Below are 23,075 nucleotides of genomic sequence, written 5' to 3' on the forward strand. Positions count from 1 at the left end.
CCAGACGAAGCCCTACATTTTGAATTTTTTTGGCCAGGAAAATCGAAAAAAGCTAGTTAAAATATGTAAGATGATTGAGCCCAGCGGGGTCCAAATGTTAGATAAAATTGGTTCCCACTGCGCAGAAACAAGATGGTGTCTGAATTTGGGAAACAAAAAGCTCTCTTTGGATTGCCGTGCGAGTGCCAAGAGTTTATTTTTACGATCCAATAGACGCAATTAGTACAAGTAATGCAAATTCTGTCTCAATATTGACGAAAACTTGCTCCTTTTCGCGCATTTTCACGACACCGTACTTCACCGGACGCCATATCTGCGCATCGCACGAATCTGGTCCCCGCTGATTGGGCCAAAATTTCTAAGCTATAGCTAAAAGGTATCTGAGCTCCAGGTTTTACAATTGCAGGAATTAAATTAAACTTCAAATTGGATTGGTTTCAAAAAAATGAAAAGCTTAAAAAATAGGATAAATTCTCAGCTTTCCGAATATGTACAGTTCCTCTACGATTGAGTGGTATTAAAATGAAAGATCTCATAACTAACCAAAGTGGAAAGTTTTGAATTTTTCAGAATCTTATTTGTGCACAAATCAAAATTGTTTAAAAATCCTTAGCGTGTTTTCAATCCATTTAAACCCAACTGGCTTTCTTTTCAAAGTTCTGTAATTCGCGAAGTCTCATGAATTACATAAGAGTTTGGTTTACATCACGACAGGCTACACAAATACAATGATATCCGCACTTAAAAATGCAAAATCAACGTGATCCTTGTTAGACTTTCTTACGATTAGTTGATTTTTCCTCTAATTGCACTGCTTGCGGCTGTTGAGATTTGTTTGAAGTTTTAAAATATTTATGAATAGGTTAGAATCTAATCATCCAATTCTATTCATAAATATCAATGAAATTCAGTTTCAAAATTTGCAGCAGCATCAATGAATTGCAACAAAACACTAAAAATAATTCATTTTAGGGCAGGAAAGCAGGGCGGTGGCCGGTTTTCAGTTGTTCCATCTGTTGAATGCCAGAACGAGAGAGACATTACTTATGCAGCGCGTTCAACAAAGCTGCTAAACAGGTTGCATAGCTTCTGAGGAGGTCCGGAATTTTACATAAAAAGCGAGGCGGTGCAATGGCTGCTCCGTGTGCAGCAGCGGGCGGCGTTAATTTTTAATTAGCTCGTTTCGAAATTAGAGCACGTGCAGGCAGACCTGTCTGTGCATTCCGGCGTCAAGGCTCATTTGGTGTGTTCCAATCCAAAATTACTGGCGGCGCGAGTCATAAAAGCGGCGACGAGATAATAAAAAGCGAGAGTATATGGAGCAATTTGCACAGGAGAGGCCTGACGTTTATTTCTTTCTGCTGTGGGTCTTGACAACGCGCGCGCGGCCGATACGTTCCGCGCCGACCAACAGTGTGACAACAACACTAAAAAGCATCCACAATGCCGTCCGGCTCCCCTCCTGTGTGTGTGTGACCTCGATGCCGATGCCCGGATGCCGCCTGCCGCCGACCGGTCTTATTTTTTACGCAACTCTGCCATAGGTGGCTGACCAGAACAGCGTATTTGCTTTCTGATCGCCGCCAGGGGAGCGCGTCCGCTTTATCACGGCGGCCAGCTCTAATTCGCGTTTGTTGTTATTTATTCGCCGCGATCCACCAATTTAACGCAACCAACACGGTTGTAAAGAAAATAATTCAGCCAGGAAAAGCCAAACAAACGCACACTGTCTTTTTATTTCTCCTGACACTGCCATCGGTTGGAAAAACCACAATTTTTAGTTCGCCTCGATCCCAGGATCACCGCACAAACAGAGAAGCCTAGCAAACATTTTAAAGCTCTTCGAAAAATCGTGACTTTGGTTTGTTGCCGAAAGAGAAAACTTTTGTAGAAGATTGAATTCTCGGGAGGGGGTTTGAAGGAGAGTAAAAAAAGGAAGGCTGGGAAAAGAGTGAGCGAGGTGAAAAGGATGTAGCGGAGAGGAAATAAGAGCTCGTGCGATGTCAGAGAGAGAAAGCGGCAAGCGCCGGAATATGAGAGGAGGAAGCACCTTTTTTACGTTTTTTCCTTCTCTCTTACTATTTTTAATCTCTTCTGCGTCATTCACGTGAGACTCTCGGCTCTAAAATTTGAAAATTGCATTGAGCCACTCTTGACATGCTCAGTAAACAAGAAAATGAAATCATATCTCTTCTCCCACGCAGACAAAATAGCTTCTTCAGACATCGTAAAGTTACAATTTACGACGACTAAATTGCTATTTTGGCAGCACGGAACTCGCGGAGCGGGGAAATTAAAAACGTGTCCGAGACGCTCGCTGGATGGGAATTTTTATTTCTCTGTTGCATATTTCATATTGTTCCTTGCGAGGTTTTAAGTTCAAAAAGCCTCTTTTTTATATAGCTTTACTGCTTCATAAAGGTTACCGTGCCGAAATAAAGACAATACTAAATTGAAGCAATAAATACACGATATTTTTGCGGATGTGACCAACTGGCGTTTCCCTCGATAAATCCCGGCGAATTAGCAAATTTTGGGAAAACTTGGCAGCAATTTGCGGGCAATTGTGCGCGACAACGGTTGCGAATTCGAGCCATATGGGAAATAGATCGTGGGTCGCACGCCGCCTGCCAGCGTAGATCCAACGACAATCCTTTACGGCAAAACGGCGTGCCTGCTTTTTGTCCGTCCCGAGAGAGCGGCAGACTCGAGATGAGCCACGGCAAACATTCGCATAGGATATTCCTCTTCTTCTCCGGCCCGCCAAAATAACACCGCACACACACACACACACACACAGAGCGGAGGAAAGACTGCTCTCTTTATGCGGCCCGGCTAGCAACGCAAACGCATAACCGTGAAATTTTTAAAGCAGAACGCCTCTTCGCATTGTTGTCGTCGTCGTTGGCGGCGGCGCCGGGCAGGAAGGCAAAAGTGTGTCACCTCGAGAGCACCCACCGTGTGGGCGGGCGGCTTTTGATAAATATTCAAAAGGCGCGGAGCCGGATTCAGCTGGAAATTCCGCTTTTTCAGCTCGAAATGTGTATATCTGCAAATCTAAATGAAATTGCCGTACGTCTCGCTCGTAAAAACGACGAGCGCATTAAGCAAGTGAGCGCGCGCGAGCGGGCGCATTCAATTTTTCCTGCCTGGCTCGGCGAAACAACAAAAATTGCAGCTCATTTCGCACGCCCGCTGAATCGTAAAGCGGCCGCCACGCCACGCCGCGCCGCACCGGGCTCCAATTGCATGCCATAAAGCCATACACGAATGCAATATTAATAATTTTTAGCCAATTTGCATGCAAACTAGGAGTATTTTGTGTAGACGCGCGGCGTGACATAATATTTCAGCATGCCGCACTATTCTGAAGCGGGCGACCATTACGCAACGGGGCTGACTGGCCTCCTTCTCCGAGGAGGAGATGCGTCCGTTCTTCTCGTGTTGTTTAGACGAGCCGGCAGGATGGCTCAAAGTCATTGTCGCACACCATGGCAGAGTGGCTATTAAAGGCTTTGACTGTGTAAGATTGTCCCTTCTAGCCTAGTGTGCGCTCTGTGGTCCATTGCACGACCGGACCTTCTCTAGACAGGCCTGCTCTATACTCAGTAAATTAAAAACCAAAAGAAAAGCAGAAAAAATATGATACGAGGTCACTACGTTACAAATTTATCGGAAATTTTCCAGTCAAAAGCGACAAAAAAATGTCAAATAACCATTTCCATGCCCTTTTATTTAAATTTCCGCGAATCACGCCCTCTTCCATCGATCACTGTCTAAAGAGAAACTCCGTACATGTTTCAGAAGGTATTTTAATGGCTAAAATTCCTGGATTTTGTTATAACTGCGCTTAAGGATTTAAAATCCTTATAATGGAGACCTTTTACTCAGGATTCAGAAAACCAGCGGTAATTTGGAAAAGAGATGACTTGCAACACCCGCAAACAGATTATTTTCCGGACATATGTCCTAAAATTAAAAATAAAACGACTAGTACTGTGACGAGCTGACATTAAACAGCCAATTATTTCCTGCAAAACAGCGGGGGTCAGATTTATGCGACGCGCAGATATGGCGTCCGGTGGAGTACGGCGCGAAAAGAACCAGATTTTCGTCAATATCGTGACATAATTTGCTTTACTTGTATTAATTGTGTCTTTTGGTCGTAAAAACAAACTCTTGACACTCGTACGGCAATCCAAAGAGAGCTTTTTGTTTCCCACCTTCAGACGCCATCTTGGATCTGCGCAGTGGGGACAAATTTTATCGCACATCTGGCTCCCACTGGATCAAAATTATATAATAATAATTATTGCACAAACCCTATTAGTTTTAGAAACGACAAGATAATATTTCAAGCGGAAATAAAAAATTGAGAGGGTGCAAAAATTCAAAATTCAGTTTTAAAAATAATTTCAAAACTTGAGCTCAATTAAAACGCGGTGGTCGGTTTGGAGGAGGTCCTGTTGATATGATGGTGGCACCCAGCTACAAAGCTGGCCGCACGCAGTCTCCTTTTGTAAACGTCCACTTGGGTCTGCCGGCTCGCAACAGCACAGAGCCACCCACTATAATCATAACCTAGCACCGCCAGTAATAAAAGCATTCTGCCTTCTTGCATGCAGGCCCGGCTGGAAATTTTTATATAAAAATAAACGCGCGCGCTGGCTGGCACTCGGGCTGCAAAAGGAAATATTTCGCGGCAGGGCGAATGTTTTATGGTGGGTAACCTCCAAATTTAAAATGCGAGGGTGTAAAAAGTGTCGAATTTATTGCCAAGCAGCGAACTGCGAGCGGCCCAAGACTGTTGATTATTTTTTGTGGACGATGAAATGAGCGGCTGTAATTTCCGACGGTATGCCAGCAACGCGGCCGGAATGAAATTTTTCGCTCCGATATGGACGCATGGAAACGAGAAATAAATAAAAGCCTTTCAGATAGATGAGCTCGGAATTGGAAACTGTTTATTTGTTTCAATTTTGTTTTACCAAATACGTAAGTTGAATTTTATAGACGGTTAAAGTTGAAAATATTTTATTCCGGCTTTCTAGGATATTTACAACAGTGAACAATTTTCTGTTGAAAGCCGGAACTTTGGAGAAAACTTAACTAATGAAAAATTAAAATAGACCTTTTGCATTTTTATGGATGAAGGTTTAGAACTGTTTATCTAACTATGAGTTTTTTAAATTTTGTATTTTAATTGATTTGCAAGTATTACATTCCTATTTAATTAAATATTAGCACGATCAATAGAAATGATTCTTTAAATAACTTCACTACTACTTAACATAGCCGTGGTTTAAATAGTTTTAAAATTAATTAAATTAGCTTTATTAATAAAAATTGTACTGATTTAACTAAATATTTGATAAATCTATCCAACTAAAAGTTTTTATTAATTAATTAACTACACCCTTATATTCTTAATATCAATTTTAATGATATAAAAAATTGAGTCAAAATTGAATTTTAGAGTTATTTTAAATTTTTAAATTTTGTGAATCGTTAAAATTAACAAAATAAAAAAAATCGGCGATTGTGCCAGGTTAAACGAATCCGATAAGTTGATACATTTAAAAAAAGTAAAACTTGACTCTTCCTGTAAGCCGCTACTAAAATTTACTTGTGTTTACTATCAATGACAATCTCTCATCTAAAAATCATAAGATTACTAATAGTGTAATTTTCATCGTGAGGTTAAACGGAATTTAATGCAAGCATTACACTTTTTCAATAGCAGATCGAATAACAAGAAAATTGTTAGCGTGTTCCCATTATACCGCGAAAAAGCTAATATTTACAGAGTTCCCACCCTAAAGGTAACCCCCGGCGTTGTTAATCGGATTGCAAAATCGAAAAGTTTGCGGAGGGATGGCGGGAGGGGTGGTTGGTGCGAGGAGGCCACGAGGCAGTCCTAAAACGGCTCGCTCTCGCTGGCTGTTGTCCCGTTAATGGGCCGCGCTGCTTGAAATATTGGCTCGGCGCTCTTTTTAACGCAGTTTACACTCTCGCTGAGAGTCTGGTTTATATATGGCCAAGTATCCAAAACGAAGCAGCCGTTCGTTCGTTTTATTATTCTCGATGCCCCTGTAAAGTTGAGCGCGCGCACAACAATGCTTTCGCTTTCCCCGGAGCACACGACAAGGTGGACACGCCGGGTCCGCTGCTGCTGCGTATATCTATTTATTACATCAACGTGCATGCACGCTTCACCGAGAAAAAGTGACCGCGCGCGCGCGCGCAGCCAAATGCTGCAAACACAGAAAGATATACGTACACGCGCTCTCTATATTGCACTCGCTCCATTTCACAGCGCAACTCGACTGTATTTTCTGTATCGCTGAATGCTGATCCGTAAATGTGACAGCTGTTTGCGTTTATTGTCACGAAAATAGGGTCATCTGGCGGAGAGGTCGCATTTTTCATGCTGGCCGACCGCATCGATGAGCCCCAATTCGATTGATTTCGCAGTTGCTGTTGCCAGATGAGAACCTGCTCTCGATATGTTCTGATTGGTGCGTTCCAATTTACAATTTTAGTTTTTAAATAGAGGTCCAGGAGGTAACTGATTTTAAAAGGCGTAATTAGTAATTTTGGTGGATAATTCTGACTGATATTCTGGGTTGCAAATAGAAAAAGAATAATATTAAATAGTCTGAGCGTCAAAATTCAGACTTTGACGACAGAAATTATCGTTTTTGGAGCCATTTAAATTAGGTTTTAATCAGCGGGGTCCAGATGTGCGATAAAATTGGTTCGCACTGCGCAGATCCAAGATGGCGTCTGAATGTGGAAAACAAAAAGCTTTCTTTGGATTGCCGCACGAGTCTCAAGAGTTTGTTTTTACGATCCAAGTACAAGTAAAGCAAATTATGTCACAATACTGACCAAAACGTGCTTCTTTTCGCGCCATACTCCACCGGACGCCATATCTGCGCGTTGCACGAATCTGGACCCCGTTGTTTTTTTTTAATTTTATAATGATTTACTGTGAAAATTTGTATCTTTCGGTTCATAAAATAAGCCTTTTGCCCACTCATTATTTACAAAAAAGAAAATTCCATAAATGAACTAGTAATGAGGGTTGTTTTGAAAGCAGAAAATGTCAAATAAAAACTGTCCAAATATGCTGGAGAAGAAAATAAACCTTGTGTCACAACGCACAAATCATGAACTAAAATTTACACATTGATATAAAAACAACTGACTCACGAGCATGAAAGTTGACTCGGGAATTTTGGCCCACTCATTAAAGGACCAGAAAAAGGGCTGACATCAAAACAGGTGAAATTGGAGCGAGCAAACTTTCGCTTTCGCTAAAATCTCGCGCCGAGCATGTTTTTATTCCACGGCACAGGTAGCCATAATTCAATTTCGCGGCACGTACTGGGTAATTCACGGGCGAGGTTTTGCCCCTGCGAGGAGGCTTAACTCACACTTCATAACAATTACACACTTTGGCCTCTCTAGCTGCTGGCCCGGTCCTGCGCCTGCCTGCCCGCCTGTGGAAAAGGTGTAACGACCCGACCAACATAAATCGAGCCGCTCTTCTCCGTTCATTCTGCTCGCAGGCGTCAAATCCGGCTGCGAGCGCGCGGACAAAGTGCGAAATCCCATCGCGCATCGGCGTCAGGCTTTAGGCGGGCGGCTGGTGTGAATGGAAACAAAATCATTAATTAATTCGGCTCGCCTGCCAGACGGCGGTGCGGATTGGAAAAACACGCGGCTGCTTTCCCTGCTGCTCGCAAGCACCTTTATTGACAAACAACTCACTCCTCTTGCTCCGGCGGTGCAAGAGGAAAAGTTTACGGCTGTGTACAAGAAGTGGCGACGGACTAATGGCCTGGGAAAATGCGCAAACTTCGCCAGTCTGTCTGTCTGCGTCTGTCTGCCCCGATAATTGTAAGCAATCACATGCGGCTGACGCGTAAGAGGATTGTTAGGCCGTTGTTTCTCTGTCCTTCAAGTGCGTAAACACTCCTTTGCTTCTATCCGACACAGGGACTGTTTGTATATGCATGATGATTGATCGCGCATCCTCCTCTTTTTAAATGACAATGAGATAGGACTTCTTCTAGCAGCTAAGAGATGTGCTCAGTCAAGTCGGGTGAAGACATGTATGTATTTCAGGTAAGTTAGCTGACAAACATAAACATCAACAATTCGCTATATTCATGTGAGTTAGTACACAACTACTCTTCAAAAGTAAGGTTAGTGTGAAATAATTATATAAAATAAAAAGAAATTAAAATAATTTATTTAATAATATTTTAATGTTTAATTAAATACTAAAAATATAAAACATTAAAATTCAAATTTTTATTTAAATAATAAAAAATATTAAAATTAAAAAATTTATCTGCAAAACTTCTTAAATCTTTATATAATAATAAATAAGCTTTAAGCTTTTTAAAAAATAAAAATAAAAATAGTTAATTAAATTATTCAAAATTGTTATATTAAAAATGCTGACCGAGGAAGAAATAAAATTAATGAGAGACTGGAATTGTTTTTCGTAACAAAATCGAGTGTCTTCCTTAATTTTCGTATTGAAAGTGTCATTTTGCAAGTGTCAGGGAGTTCATTTAATAAACTTATTGAAAAGAGATCTAGGAGCTGCAGTCACCGCATCATATAATATTAAAGATTTATCAAAATTATCTATTGAAACGTCCGTCAAACTATCCCTTAAAGACTTTGAAAATTTAGAACGAGAAAAGAGCATATATATTTTAATCTATCATTCGTGTATTTTAAATCCTTTTTTCTAAACAGGTACATTAATTCTCATTTGTTGTCCTTTTGTTAAATAAAAATAATTTGTGTTATCACAATTAACTTGTCATCATTTAAACCGCTTGTTAATTGCTAGATTATTTCGTTTTTTGCTTGATCATATCCACTCACAATCAGGCGCCAGTATCAAATGGAATATTTGAAGCGTTTTAATGGAAGCGCCAGGGCAAAAAACGACCGACCAGCTACCAGCTACCAGCTCAGCTGGCGTTGGACAAATCACACATACCGTCAGGCAAAAGCAGGCGAATGCTATTTTCACACTCACTCACTCACACGCACGTATTTATTGAAATCGATTTTCATAATAAATGACAAGCGGGCTTGCTGGCGGCGCTGCAATAGAGTCAGCTCTGCTCTTTTATTTTATGTCAACCCATCAATAAATAATTTAAAAACCCTCCTCTGCCGATGAGCCGTTTTTATCATCTCGTTCGCTCGCATCGAACGCTGGCTGGCTGGCTGCTGCTTTTTCCAGCGATTTATCCAGTCTTGCAGTAATAAATTTCCGACTACTAATCCATAGTCAGCGCTTAGATAATCTGATTGCAATACAAAGGGAGCCGCCGACGAGATAAAATGAATAAAAAAGCAGCGACGAGAGAGAGAGAGAGAGAGAGAGAGAGAGAGAGAGAGAGAGAGAGAGAGAGATCAAATGAGCAGCGGATTGCAGGCGGCGGCGCTGAGCAAGAGGATACTAACAAGACTCGGAGACGCCTTTAGTTTATTAAGTTAGGCTTTCCGCTCGGCATAAATATTCAGCGGGCGATGCTGCTGCGAACTCGAATAAAGTAGAAGAATGAATCGCTAATGTTCGACGGAACCGACAAAGGAAAGACCGAAATTATTGCTCGCCGGCTATTGCACCGTCTGCGTATCCAACGTCGGTCAGAAAATGTTAATTAAACGAATTATAATAACAAGTAACTCGACTACTGCTAGGCAAAGAAAACTTTTATTTAAAGTCATGATATATGGTTTAGACGAAAACTGACCTCTCTGACGTAGAGATGAAAGCTCGGAAATAATTTGGAGCTCAGCAAAATACATAACACACAACAATGCGGCATTAAATTGTGTTTGGAAATTCATTCGGTGCCATAAATCAAAGGATTTCGAGCGCATCTTTTTGCCACTGGACACAAAAGCGCGACGTTTCTCAAAACATTTTTCCTCGCGCAATATATTTTATTATGCATTCAGCCGCACACATGGCATTGTTGTTTGTTGATGTGTTGGTTTCTCGCGACCTTCTTTCAACCAACGCGGGCGTTGATTAATGACTATATATCCAGTAGCGATGATAATCGAGCACAGATTAAAACTCCGCTCGAAATAAATACTTCCCCCAAAAATTTGTGTTAGTTTACAGCTTTTTCACCTGACTTCCTAAACGGCGTACTTGTCTCTTTCATCAGTGTTCAAGCAAAGGTAAATCGATCAGTCCGTTGATGGCCTGAAAACAGTCGTGGCCAAATTCCACTTCCAACTAGGACGAAGCGAGCGCAACTTTTGTGCACATAGGACGGGATGAAAAAAAAACTGAGGATTCTTTGTCTCTTTTTACAGCATATTGGAAGGCGATGAGCTTCTCCCTTGATGCTGGAAAGAGTGGCACGCTTGTGTGCGGAGAAAAACGATAGTGAATTTTAAATATCGTCCATAAATCAGAGGATGCCGATATTTCCGAGCCATTGGTATCTCATCAAATATTCCCTTTTGTCATTTTCCCCTCGGCGCTTCCCTTTTAAAGTAATTGACTGAGAATGGAATTCCTGAGAGGAGGTGTATTATACCCTCGGAGCATTTTGTGTATCGATAGAAAAGTAGGCTTACCTTATTTTCACTTCTTTCGACAGCCATTCATTGTGTTTCTCGAAGCTGATGAGGATGGCGGCAATTTCCTGCAACAAAAATCGGGGAAAATGAGATTTCGACCGTAAAATACATATATTTCGGTCGTGTTTGAAAAAAAGGCGGCACTACTTGTCAGAAAACCTCGAAACACGAGTCCATCACCTCTGCGCGCAAATGTAATCCGCAACGGCGAATTACAAGCCTGGCTGCATTAGTTTATCCAGCATCTCGCGCACATTACATTTCACGCGGCGAAATGGAATGAGTGCATCGCTCTGGCAACGCGCGGCCGGCCGGATTAGTTGGTGCAAATCCATAAAGCAGCGTCGGTCGCTGTTTGACAAGCCTGAGTCGTTTTGAGTAATTTATGGCGGGTGCATATAATTAATAGAGAGCGAGCAGTGGGTGGTCTGGGCAGAAAAAGTGTGTGAGAGAGATAGAGCGGCCGGGTTAGTGAGGCGGCGCAGACACATCGCAAATTACCATATTATGCATGTGAAAGGCGCGGGCAAATAATACGGCGGGCTGGGTGGGCGGGCGGGTGAGCGGGCGCTGGATGAATGTTCGTTCGTTCGTTCGTATGTGTGCACAATGCACGATGTGCTGGCTGAACTTTTCAACTTTAATGAACCCGCGCTCTTTGATGAAACACATCGCGCTGCCTTTTGTTCCGGCCAGCCAATTGAAAAGTTAAATTCCCTTTCTTATTCGCGCGTTGGATGCTCCGAATTTGATTAAAATTGGACTACGTTTATTTGAAACGGATTAGCGCTGCAGTGCATTTTCGTCGTCGAGCTGGATAATGAGAGGCGAGCGTGAGATTTGCAAATGAAACTTTCTTGCCGCGCTCGAAACAAAGGCGGCAGAGGCAGACCGAGTGTGTATATATATACACACGTACATACCAGGCCCGCAGAGGGGTCCAAAGGGATTAATTCGAACGATTGGTTTTTCCAGTTCTGTAGCAATAAAATAGTGAAGAAGTTCTTTCTTTCTTTCTTTCTCTCTCTCTCGTGCCCTTAGTTCCTTCCTCTTAACTTCTTTTTTATTCGCGTTGCTTCCTTCTATTTTTATATACCATGGCAATTATGAGCAGTTTTCTTTTGGGAATGTGCCGCTGCCTCTAAACGAGATCCGAGCGCGCGACTTTTTCGGCGGTGGCGTAACGAGTTTTCTTTCCTTTCTGCTCAGAGCTAGGCCATTGATTTTAATGACATTAACCGAGACAATCGGAAAGAAAAACGCAAACATCATTTGGATCATGTTTGCATTTTAATATCCCCGGCGAAAATTACATAATCATTTCGCAGCGACGATTGCTGCAGCTCCTGGCCCTGCGCGCCCATTTCTATTTCCACCATCGTCAAATTTCTATCGGCCCTTTTTTTGCATATCGAGGAAATAAAAGAAACGATACGCTATTGATTACAGTTCGGCCCCCGGGATTGTAAATTGCCATCGTTTGTAAAATCTCTCTCTGTCTCATCCGTATTCATAGAATATAACGAGAATAAAAACTGCATGGGATACAAGAAACGGCTGAAAGATTTTGTATTTTGGTCAAATTGCGTGGGAACGGCACAACCCTTTCCAGACAGTCACACGTTTTTGCATGTCTGCAATGTAATAGGCAGAACGCAATCTCACGTTGTTAAGCATGAAATGCTTTATTGAGCTATTTTAGGGGTTGTTTTTAAAGATTAGGTGACAAAAATAGCCCGATTAAAATTAAATTTAGAGGAGCTGAAGGTTTGTTAGAAAATTGCACCGCTAAATCTCAGGGTTCGCCAATTTTGCAATGCGCAAAAATGCACCACTGGTTTCTTGCGCAAAAAAAACGGCTGGAAAAACCCACCAGTTTTGGGTTTTTCCGCATTTTTCCGAATTTATCCCAAAAATAGTCAATTTTTGCTCCAAATCAGTCTGAAATTTCATAAAATTACGTTGAGAGTTAAAATTTTATGTCTCTTGAATTAACCCGTGGCTCTAATACTTATTTTGGGGATTTTGAAAAATCCTATTTTTGGTCATCCGCATCATGAGAATTTTTTTATTTTCCATAAGAATGCATGTGTTTTGGATAAAAACGCGCAAAATTGCAGGAAAACCCGCAAAAAAACAGTTTTTTGCAATGCAGTGGGTTTTTCCGGAAAAATGCGGGCTTTTGCGAACCCTGCTGAAATCTGCTACATGAAACAAATAACGTACTATCACTGAGTGCCAATTGCTCGAAATTAACGATATGTGCTGGTCATTTGGCCCATCGCAATAATATTCCGTGCAAATCGCGTCAAACAGCCTCTTTATTAATTTGCGGCAAACGAGGGTTTAATTTTTGCCTAAAGGGTGCATTTAGCAGGCGAGTCATTTGCCGGGGCAACTGCGTTTGCCAGGAGCAATTGTCACGCCGGCTACACACACCTGGGGACCGGCGAGTAACAATCATATCGCGTTACACCGTAGCAGATACACAAGCGAATGGAGAATGGGTAAATACGCAATGAGCGCTCACGGGGCAAGTGAATGGCCAACACCCCCGTTTGCTCTTTGACATCGACGCCGGCGGCGGCGGCGGCGGCGCTCCAGTTTTATTGACAGCCGAGCAACATTTGCAACTCGTCATAATTGTGTTGGAGAGACGTCATGGGACGCACCGCGAATAGACGAGCTATCCTACCGGCTCTATTATTAATTCGCCGTCGTGACGGTGGCGTCTCTAAATTTGACGAGCCTCGCAAGTATAATTCGGCCCGGTTGCGTCGTAAATTGTTTTACTGCTCGGTAGCTTCCTGCTCGGGCTATTTGCTAATTAACTGTTTCGAGATTTTTACGAGGCTAGGGAGATTTTCATAATGCCTCAACAACTGCAACAATTTTCAAAGCAACAATGAACTGCATTGTGCATTTTTCATCTTATTTAGGGGTTGATTTAATGGGATATATTGCTAAATATATGTTCATTTTTAAAGTGGAATGGTACAGGGCAACAATTGAAAATTATTTGAATTGTTGGATGCCATAAACAATTGATCGATAAACAATTTGTCCAACAATTTGCAATACTAAAAAAGGACCTTCCTACAGTAAAAATTCAAAATTTGCCAATTTTCTCCAAAATGTACAGTGCTTGAACATATTTTCCAGGCATATTTCGATTCCTCTCGTCGAGATCTGTCCAACGGCCGGTGTATGCCACTTATTGGGGAAACTCTTGGTTTCGAAATTAAATCGGATTTCAAGTAAGGAGACAGCCATTACCATTTGAAAAGCACGCTAACTTTCCAGCAAATTTTCTCGAAAAATTACAGCGCTTCTTTGGTCAATTTAGGCTTTAACTGAATCCTAAGGGACGAGTTTATGCATTGGCAACAAGCATTTTCCAGGCTTTTGCTGTATCATTCCTCTTTAAGTTTTGTGAAAATATTTCTAGAATAAAATAAAAATTCAGATTTTACCGCTATACTAGAGATGAACTACAAGGATGATTTTGACTCTCTTGTTTTTCATAGCAATTTTCAAGCCTCATTTGAAACATTTTTTATATAAAACAAACAAAACTGATTTATCTTTAATATGCATATCTATAATTACACTGATAAGTACGAACAGAATTTTTTCTGGACCCCTATATATTCATAAACCGATTACCAATGGTTTTTGGCAGTCACCTTGATGCTCGTACGTTGGGAAAGCTGGAGAAATTAATTAATGCTGAGATAGTGTGGCATCACTCACTCAGCAAAGTTTCACTTGATATACGCGGCAGAGGAATGAACTGCGGTGGCACGTGTGTGAGTGCGTCTACGTAATGTATGGTGCGCTCGCGTAATTTATCGCTGCTTGAAAATGTCTGGCGGGCGCAAAGTTGCACGCGCGCGTGGCTTTTTGCCTCGAGCAAAGACTGTAATAACGAGAGACTTGGCGGTGATGGCTTAAGGTGATTATGTAAAATGAAATTAATTAATTCCGCTGCTGATGTAAAAAGTAGCAACTTCGCTCTCATCCGCCCTCAATCCATTTGCACAGCGTGTATGACTGCTGGCTGCCACAGCTCGCTCGCTCGCTCTCGCTGGGCGAAAGCAGCACTCGCAGATAAATTCAGCGAGCGAGCGCGCTTGTTTGTTCCGTGAGAGGATTAAATGAAAAGTTTGGTTTGGCACGCTGTAGTTAGCTGAGCTGACTGGATGCTATTTATTGACGACTGCGTTTTCCCAAAAGCCGGACTAATTAAAACATCAAATCATCAGGAAATACAGCCACAAATTTCTTTTGCTCCTGTGAAAATTAACTAACTCGCGTCAAAAATTGCATTTTTAGAGTGAAAACGAGCCGTTTCGAATCACACAAATTTTGCTTAGCAGGCTTGACGTACGCGTGGTCGTTCGTAAATCACCGTGAGCGGCAGCGAGCAGAGAAACAGTCGGCGGTGCTATTTATTTGAGGCGGCCGCACCTCATCCACACCCGAGTATGAATTATTGCTCGAGTGCGCGTCTGCTTTTTCCACTTTTTATGCAGCTAGCTGGCGCGCAGAGGAAAATGTAGATCAAAAGTCGCATCAATCAGCAGAGAGGGCTTTCGGCTACAACATAATAATAATAATCACTCTGGCAATGGGAGGGCTGGCTGGCTGGCTGGCAGGCTCCTCTGATGCCTCTCGCTCTACCTACTTGAGCGGTCGCCGTGCACGGGCGGCCATGCCTGCGCGTATTATCTCTATGTGCGCGAGCGAGCGAGCGAGCGAGAAGTCTATGTACCGAGAGCTCCACATAAAGCACGCCGCTGAAACAAAGTATATCATGCATGCATACTGGAGCACATGCATGCAAGAGTATAAACAGAAAATATATCATTCAAAAGCCGCCATCATAATACACATAACTCTCTTGTGATTTTTATCTCTCAAAAGAGGAGAGAGAGAGAGAAAGCTAGCTCCCGTTCTGTTCAGCCGCCGGAGAGGCCTCGTTCCCGTTCTCGCTTGTGTCGGGCGAGAATATGCAAATCCTGCTGCTCTAATTCATCCCGCTTTTTTGCATTGGGAATTCGTCAGAAAAATCGTGCCGGGAACCGCTTTCCACGCCGCCTGCTTACGCCCACCGTGGGAATTTGCATGGCAAAATATTTAAAATGCTGTCGTCTGCGTAATTGCGTTTGAATATGCAGCGTCCGGTGGGAAATGTGTGTGTGTGAGTTTTTTTAATATTCACGGTACATCTCTCACGCATTGCCGTGACGTGTTGCCTTGAAAAACCAGAGCCTGTTTGTAGTTTTCGTCATTTTGAAATGAAGCAATGATCTTGCGAGATTATTTGAATGTTTGAAAAGTCGCAAAATTGATAAAAGAACATTTTTATTTTGTGTCAGCTTGATTTTTGACTAAATAAAAACTTTGATCGAATTCAAATGAATTTTTAATTTCATCGAAATAAATTAAATAAATGTGTGCCACCAATTAACATCCCTTACAGTTCAAACATAACCTGAAAGCTGGCTTCATTGTGAAATTTCTTAATCAGCATAGAAACAGAGCACCTAAAACCCAAAGAAGTATTATTTTTTTCTCGGAGCAACCTGCTGAAAATGGACGCCGCGTTGGCTCTAATTTCAACTCGAGACGACCTCGCATAGAAAAATGCAATTCTCTTTTATTATTAGCGCCACGCACGGGGCCAGAACCAGAAATTTGCAATTCACCATTTGCGAGTCTCGGAGCAGACGGCGGCGGCGGCGGCTTGCTCTGCGAATTCAACGCCTCATTCGTTGCTCCTTGGCCAACGAGTTTGTCCCGTCAAGGGTCGTTTTTTAGTGCCGGTGCGGGGTGTTTGCCGTTAGGGGCGTAATCAGCGGAAATCGGCGCAAGAAACAATAAAAGGAGAAAGGCTACGTGGGGGCGGCACGCGCGTATCCCAGCCGTAAATCTGAGATGACCGGCGATAGGCGCGCGCGTCCGCCCGAAACAGCGCCCGCCGCCGAGCAGAGTAAATATTTTTGTTTCTCACGCGCTAGTTAAACCGTGGGATCAATAAAATATTCACGAAAGTGCCCCATCTCGCCGGTCTTTCCACTCGCCCAACTGTGGGCTTTTGTCGAGCACGCTCTGATAGTAGTGGCTTATGTGAAGAGGCCAAGGAAACGATTCTCTCTGGAGAGCCAATTAGACCTCGTCTTGTCATCAGACGCTAAGCAGTTGATATTATAATACGGCCGCCCTGCCGGCAGTGAGAGTGTGCCCCTCTGTTATTATTATTATTATTATTCCACACGGAGAGCATAAAAGGCAGCGAGCCTGCATGCCTGCCTGCCTGCGTGGTGACAAGCACGCGCAAGAAGGGGTCCAAAAAGAGTGAATTTAATTCAGCGCCCGAAATTATTGTGAATTAGAATTTCATGAGCACAGCATAAGCAGCAGTAACATTGGCAGACTGCGTCTGGCTCGTTGTTTTTATATACGTACTTTCCCCCTGAATTTCAAATAAGGGCTCGGCGAGAAAATTCAAATTCAAGAGTATGAGCGGGCAACATTATTTCGGACACACTTCTTCTTGACGTCGCCAGCCAGCGCTCTAATGTGAAAGTCTGATGACAGTTTTGTAGCCCGAGATCTACCTGTAGACGTTTTTGATATAAATTGTAAGGAAAATCACCTACAGTTTATGAATCAATTTCTTTTTACTGTCAAGCAATATTGAAATCAATGCCAAAGTAGTTCTCAGCTCGCTGAATGAATAATTATTATATATTCAATATCCTAGAAGGAGCCGTTAAATACATTCAAATTTAGAGCTACGTGACCGAATAGAAATAATATGTCCAGTCAGACAGGAAGCAACTTTTAAAATGATACCTTTCGACGCCTCCTATAAAAGCTTTTAGCGTATAATTTTGACTTCCGTATTTTTTCTCATGAACTTGTTTGTGTGAAAATTATAGTCCATTTATTTTTATCGCCATGAAATACCATTCTATTTAAAAATAGATATGATGATGACTTTTATTTATTTATCTTGAAGAGTTCTGATTTAATAAAACTTGATTGTGTGAATGATTTCTTCATATCTTTGCTCATTTGTGCCAACAATTCTCATATATCAATCAACAAAAAATATCCCTCTTGCCTTTCGATCGAGGAAAGAAAGTGGAGGAGAACGTAAGGAAATTGATGAGGCATTGAGCTCGGCTGTCACTTGATCATCTAAAGCGAGAAGAAGTTCATTCTGCTGGCTCTTTCATTCTGAAGCCCATGTGAGCAGGGCTCGTCATTCCACCTTATTGAGTCTAGCGAGCGGAGGAAAAATTTCGCGCATTACCGTCCAAATTGATGTCAATTCCGGCTCACACCTCTGGCGAGCGAGCGTATGCGCGTTATTATTTCTCAATTGCAAAAGGGAAGCAGGCAGGCAGGCAGGCAGGCAGGCAGCCTTATCTGTATGGGAATGATATAGGCGAGAGAAATTCGACTTTAATAAATCGTCTTGAACTCTCGTGAGGGTGTCGGGTCTTTTATTATTTGAAAGATCGGGTCGGGTCGGTTGGGAAATGCTCGTGAAGAGCGCTGCTGGCTGACTTCTGGGCTGATATTGCGAATGCGAGTCACACCTTCCTTCACCCACACACAGCCGGGCACTTTGTCTCACGCTAGACTTGGCTTTCCTTTGTCCCTTCCTTCTGCGGCGCAAAAATAAAAATAGCTGCCGCTCGCTCGCTCGGCTCGCCAGGCCCCTGTGTGTGTGTGTGTGTAGTCGTCGAGCAAAGTTGACCACACGAGCGGGCAGCCGGCCGGCGGTCCCTTTATGTATTCGCCTGCTGCAATTGCTCTCCGAAGCATGTACCTCTGTGACAGACAAGACCAAGATTATTGCTCCTGCTGCTCGTCCTGCATGCCGCAATGAGAAATTGAATCGTGCCAGTCTCCAGAGCAATCCTCGCCGGCCCGCCCGCTCGCCCTCCTGCCCGCCGCCGGCCGTTTCATCAACTTTATTTCGCCTGACATCTCGAGATTTAGACGTCGGATGCAAATGCACGAATAATACTTTTTTCTTTTTCTTCTCCCGGCTGTCTCAGCCGAGAGTGTTATTTTAATAGATTCTGGAATTCAATATATAGAGCCGTGGCATGCCGGCATGGCAAGTTTCACGAGGCGGGCAGGTGTGGGAAAGCAGAGGAAATCACGCATGAATTGCATCGAATGCAGGCACTGATGGCTGTGTGTACTACTTCGGCACGTGCGTTTTACTGCCTGCTTCTCCGAGAGGAATATTTTAATAAAAAGAAGCAAGCAAGTCTTCTCAAAAATTGTCATGCGATGTTCCCGCTCGGGGGAGGTGAGGGGGACGGGGGCGGCCTCATAAATCCGTGCCGTGCATATACATGCATGCGCGATATCTTGAAAACGCTCGCGCCATAAATTTCCTCCGAAATACGCGCGCTCGCCGGGTGAAAAATGAACGCCGCTCGAGTGGGTGGCAGTTTAAAGTGTCCATTGCAGCGCTCTCTTTATTCTTACTCGAGTGAAATTTACAATGCGCGCGATAAGATTATTGACAGAGCGTACACTTCTTTTACAGCGGCAATCATCGTCGTCGTTGTCGCCGCTCATGCGATGTGCATGAAATAATAAAAAGTAATTATGCCCGCGGCCTTTATTATTTCGTCTAGACTTTATTAACAATTTGCAGCGATAATTCGGCTCACTCACTCTCGCTCTCGTAGACCAGAGATGAACGCAGCCAATGACAACTGACTGAGACTTTACGACCCGGCAGCGCGCGACAAAGGCGAGGAGTTTAATGGCACAGCGCAGGCCAGGAAGTGATTTCCGGCGGGGAACGCGTCAAGTCCCGCAGAAAAAATTATGCAAATTTCCCCAGTTGCCGTCGTATAACGCGAGACTCGTGATCGGGAATGATAATTTTATGCTCGTGACGAAACATTCTCATGCTAAGCAGAAACAATAATTCGCATGTTGAGATTTGGAAAAAGCAAAAGTCAGACCGGCGCGTGTAAATTAGATTTTCGTGGCGTTCGTAAACAAAGTGCATTTCAGCTGGTAAATAAAAATCGCGCATAAATTTAGACGCGAGTCAGCGGACAGCGTTTAAATCAATTAAATTTATTGCCTCGCACACGCTGTTTCCGTGCCGAGTTGTTAACTGCGATACTCTCGAGCCTTTCGCCGTGTGTATACAAACACATATGTGCGCACAAGAAATTAATTGAAAACTTGCACGGCGAATTTTTTATTGACTCAACACATATGTACGGCTGGAGGAAGGAATTATACGGGCCGGGCAATAAAAACACACTTTAATATCCACCAAGGCGGGCAGGAGAAAATTAATATTCATAACAAATTTTGTTTTACAACCATATAAAGACCACAAAGGAGCAGAAGCGTTTCATAATACGCTCAAAGCAAAAAAGTTAATGTGTCATAAACAGTATGGCGCGTGCACTTGGAGAACAGAGAGAAAACATCCACAGTCCTCTTTTTGGCCGCGAAGAATGAGTGAGGGGAATAATATAAAAAAGACGCCGACACACACACACAACTTTTGCTGCCCGGCGTCGTGGCCGCTGCTGTGTTTTGTTGCTCCTTTTGTCGCTGCACGCCCGAGAGGAAGCGACGGGGCACGGAGGCTGCGAGCGACTTGTTCTCGGGCAACTTTCCTTTGCTTGTTAGCGCCTAATGAGCACAACTCCACCCTATTTAGCCACCCGCAGAGCATTCATGTGTGCGTGGCGCGTGCAGAAAAAGCGTCCGAGACGAGTCCTATTATTACACTGACGTGTCACCAACCACATGCACATATCCAGCCCCGGATAGAGCTTAAAGTAACGGCCCGACTGCTTTTTACCTCCGACTGAATTTATTTTCAGCCGTGTCAGGACGTAAATTATTATTTAAAAAAATTGCTTTTAACTTCGTATTGTGCAAATTAATTCGATCCAAATATCAATCGCACACTGTCAAGTAAATAATGTAAACGCGAGAGAGAAAAAAATGTTATATCACGCTCGCAGTCCGGGTTAGGCAATCCGTTGAACAGGTGTGTTGCACAGGCTGCCTACCTACTCGCTGCTGGCTGGCACACTTTTCGCTGCGCCCCTTCAGCAAAGCAGATAGCAAAGTGGTAACGGCCTTTACCGCCACAGAATGAAAAATTAATTCTTAATTTTATGGTGTCGTTCCGAGTCATTTTTTGCTCGGCCGCTTTTCCTAAGTGGCAGGGAACATATGTAAATTGCCCCCGCCCATAAATTTAGATCCCATGCTGTAATATGTAAACACACAACGGAGCCTTCCTTTTATGTGTGCACGTGTCATAAAATAGCGGAATAAAAATCTAGAGAATAATAAAGATAAAAAGTGGTGTGCTCTTTTATACGTGTGTGTGTGTGTTTGTGTGTATTATTCGTACAATACACGTCGCCTGAGCTGGATACACAAACACACACGAACTCAGAGGCACAACAAAGAAAAGAGAAATCAGCAAGCTTGTGGCGCCGAATTTACTTCTGTTTGTGTATTATTTGCTGTGCTCTATACTCTTTTATGCCAAAAGTTTTCCTTCCTCTTAACCCTTTATGAAAAAGTGGGGTGGGGGCATCAATAAACATAACGGTTCTCTTTATGCGTGCGTATATGAAAATCAATACGCAGCAAAAAGTAGTCCTCTAATAACATTACTGCCGGGCAAAAAGCCTTGCAATGCATCAGCCCGCCCGCCGCCGGATAGAAATATTAATCAGTCGTTTTTGTGTGTGTGTATATATTTTTCTGTGTGTGTTGTACATCCAGCTCGAGCCAACAGTCTCTCGATATTTTATGACTTGCTGTGTTTTACAACTGACGGGGAAGAAGTAAAGAGAGCTAGCGAAAAAGGCGGGCGGCACTCACTGCCAGCAGCGGCGCGGCAGCGAGATCAAATTATACATACATGCCTCGTTGTTAAATCAGATTAAATTGAATTCCAATCCACTTCGCCATGGCGAAGCGAGCGAACGAACGAACGACCGACCGACCGACCAACCGCGAGTCAGCAACATTTCAACAACGCAAAAAGCAATAAAACCCGAGCAAACGGCGAGGGCGTCCGTTCATAATTCATCGGCAGTAAAAATTTCCATTAGAAACAATTATTGTATCTGCGTTCTGATTTATAAAACGACACGAGGACCGAGAGACCGAAATTGGACGACTTGCCAGAGATTGAAAATCAATTAAAAATGCGGAATAAATTAATCTACCTGAGGAGAATTGGATGGAGCTCATTGGAAACAAATAAAAGTCGCAAAACATCAGTCCAGTATTTGATCTTCCAAGTGCCACAGCTTTATCGTGCTTCACTTCTCTTTTCTTTTCTGTATATTATACAAGAATACCCTCACAGACGAGTGGGCATCAGACTCTCGCTTGTTTCGCGCTCAAATGATTCAGCAAATCTCTGGACAGAGCCAATTTGGCTGTTCATTTTTAATGCATTACCGCGCCGATCGATTTATTTTGATTACATTTGGCCCAGCAGGCCCATATGAGCAAGGCAGAGAGGCCAGCGTGCAGCGCAGAGGATCAACCGCATAAAAGTAGCAACGGCGAGTCTAACTTAATTTGTCGTACTTGGTGAAACGCCTTTATCTTCCTGCCGGCCGGCCAGCCAGCCAGCCAGCCTGGTCCGTTCATTTTGCCTTTCACCCTTTGCTCACCAGCCACCAGCCAGCCAGCACGCACACCTACACCCTCATCCCGTTCGCAGGCGGACCATTAGCGAAATGAAAAAAGGCGGGAGGAGAACGGAACGGAACGGAAAAGGAGGAGAGGCGGCGGTCGGCGTGACTGGCTCATTTCCCGACCTTATTTTTACACCTTTTCTGGTCTATTATCCACCGCCACACGTATGTACGCACATAATGAAGCGTGCGCAAGAGGGAATGAGAGAGGGCCTGTGTGGAAAAAGACGCTCATTAAAATTGTGATGGCTGCGCCTCCTTTCTCTCTTTGCTGTTTCGCGTTGCCTAATGTTTCGCCCTCTCTGTTTGTGTGTATGTGTGTGTGAACACCACTCGGAATAATTTAACGCTTAGCCAGTCGACTAATTATAACTAATTTCAGTTCGGCTTAATTACACCCCCGTACAGTGCACTTTGTTTAGATGCCGCGCGCAGGCTAATTTATTGCGCAATTAGCACCTGCTGAGGGACTCAAAAGGGTGCAGAGCTGCGTTTGTCTAGTACAATATTAATAATTAGACTTCCTGAGTAATAGCCCAAATTTTCCCCAACGAAATCACTCAACGGAAAACTCTCGCAGCAAAAACAAGGAGTGCAAAGGGTTATTCTTCCAAGATATTTCACAAATAAATTACCAAATTATTATTTATTTTAAGGTAAATCCCAGTGTAAAATTTGGTTATCTAAATACTC

The 23,075-nt window shown here is 43.1% G+C and overlaps 1 protein-coding gene across 17 annotated transcripts in view; it reads right to left on the minus strand.

Moving 5' to 3' along the window:
* Window positions 1-23,075, minus strand: part of Camta (Calmodulin-binding transcription activator) — a 195,506-nt gene that overhangs the window by 33,951 nt on the left and 138,480 nt on the right. For all 17 annotated transcript variants that reach the window (XR_010575787.1, XM_065497362.1, XM_065497363.1 and 14 more), the window contains one exon: window positions 10,636-10,703. Coding sequence is in view for 16 of the 17 variants with exons in the window: in XM_065497362.1 (XP_065353434.1) it covers window positions 10,636-10,703 (68 nt within the window). In the remaining variant the exon portion in view is untranslated. The remainder of the gene's footprint in view (window positions 1-10,635; window positions 10,704-23,075) is intronic.

Source organism: Cloeon dipterum, chromosome 1 (genome assembly GCF_949628265.1).
Source record: "Cloeon dipterum chromosome 1, ieCloDipt1.1, whole genome shotgun sequence".
Lineage (NCBI taxonomy): Eukaryota > Metazoa > Arthropoda > Insecta > Ephemeroptera > Baetidae > Cloeon > Cloeon dipterum.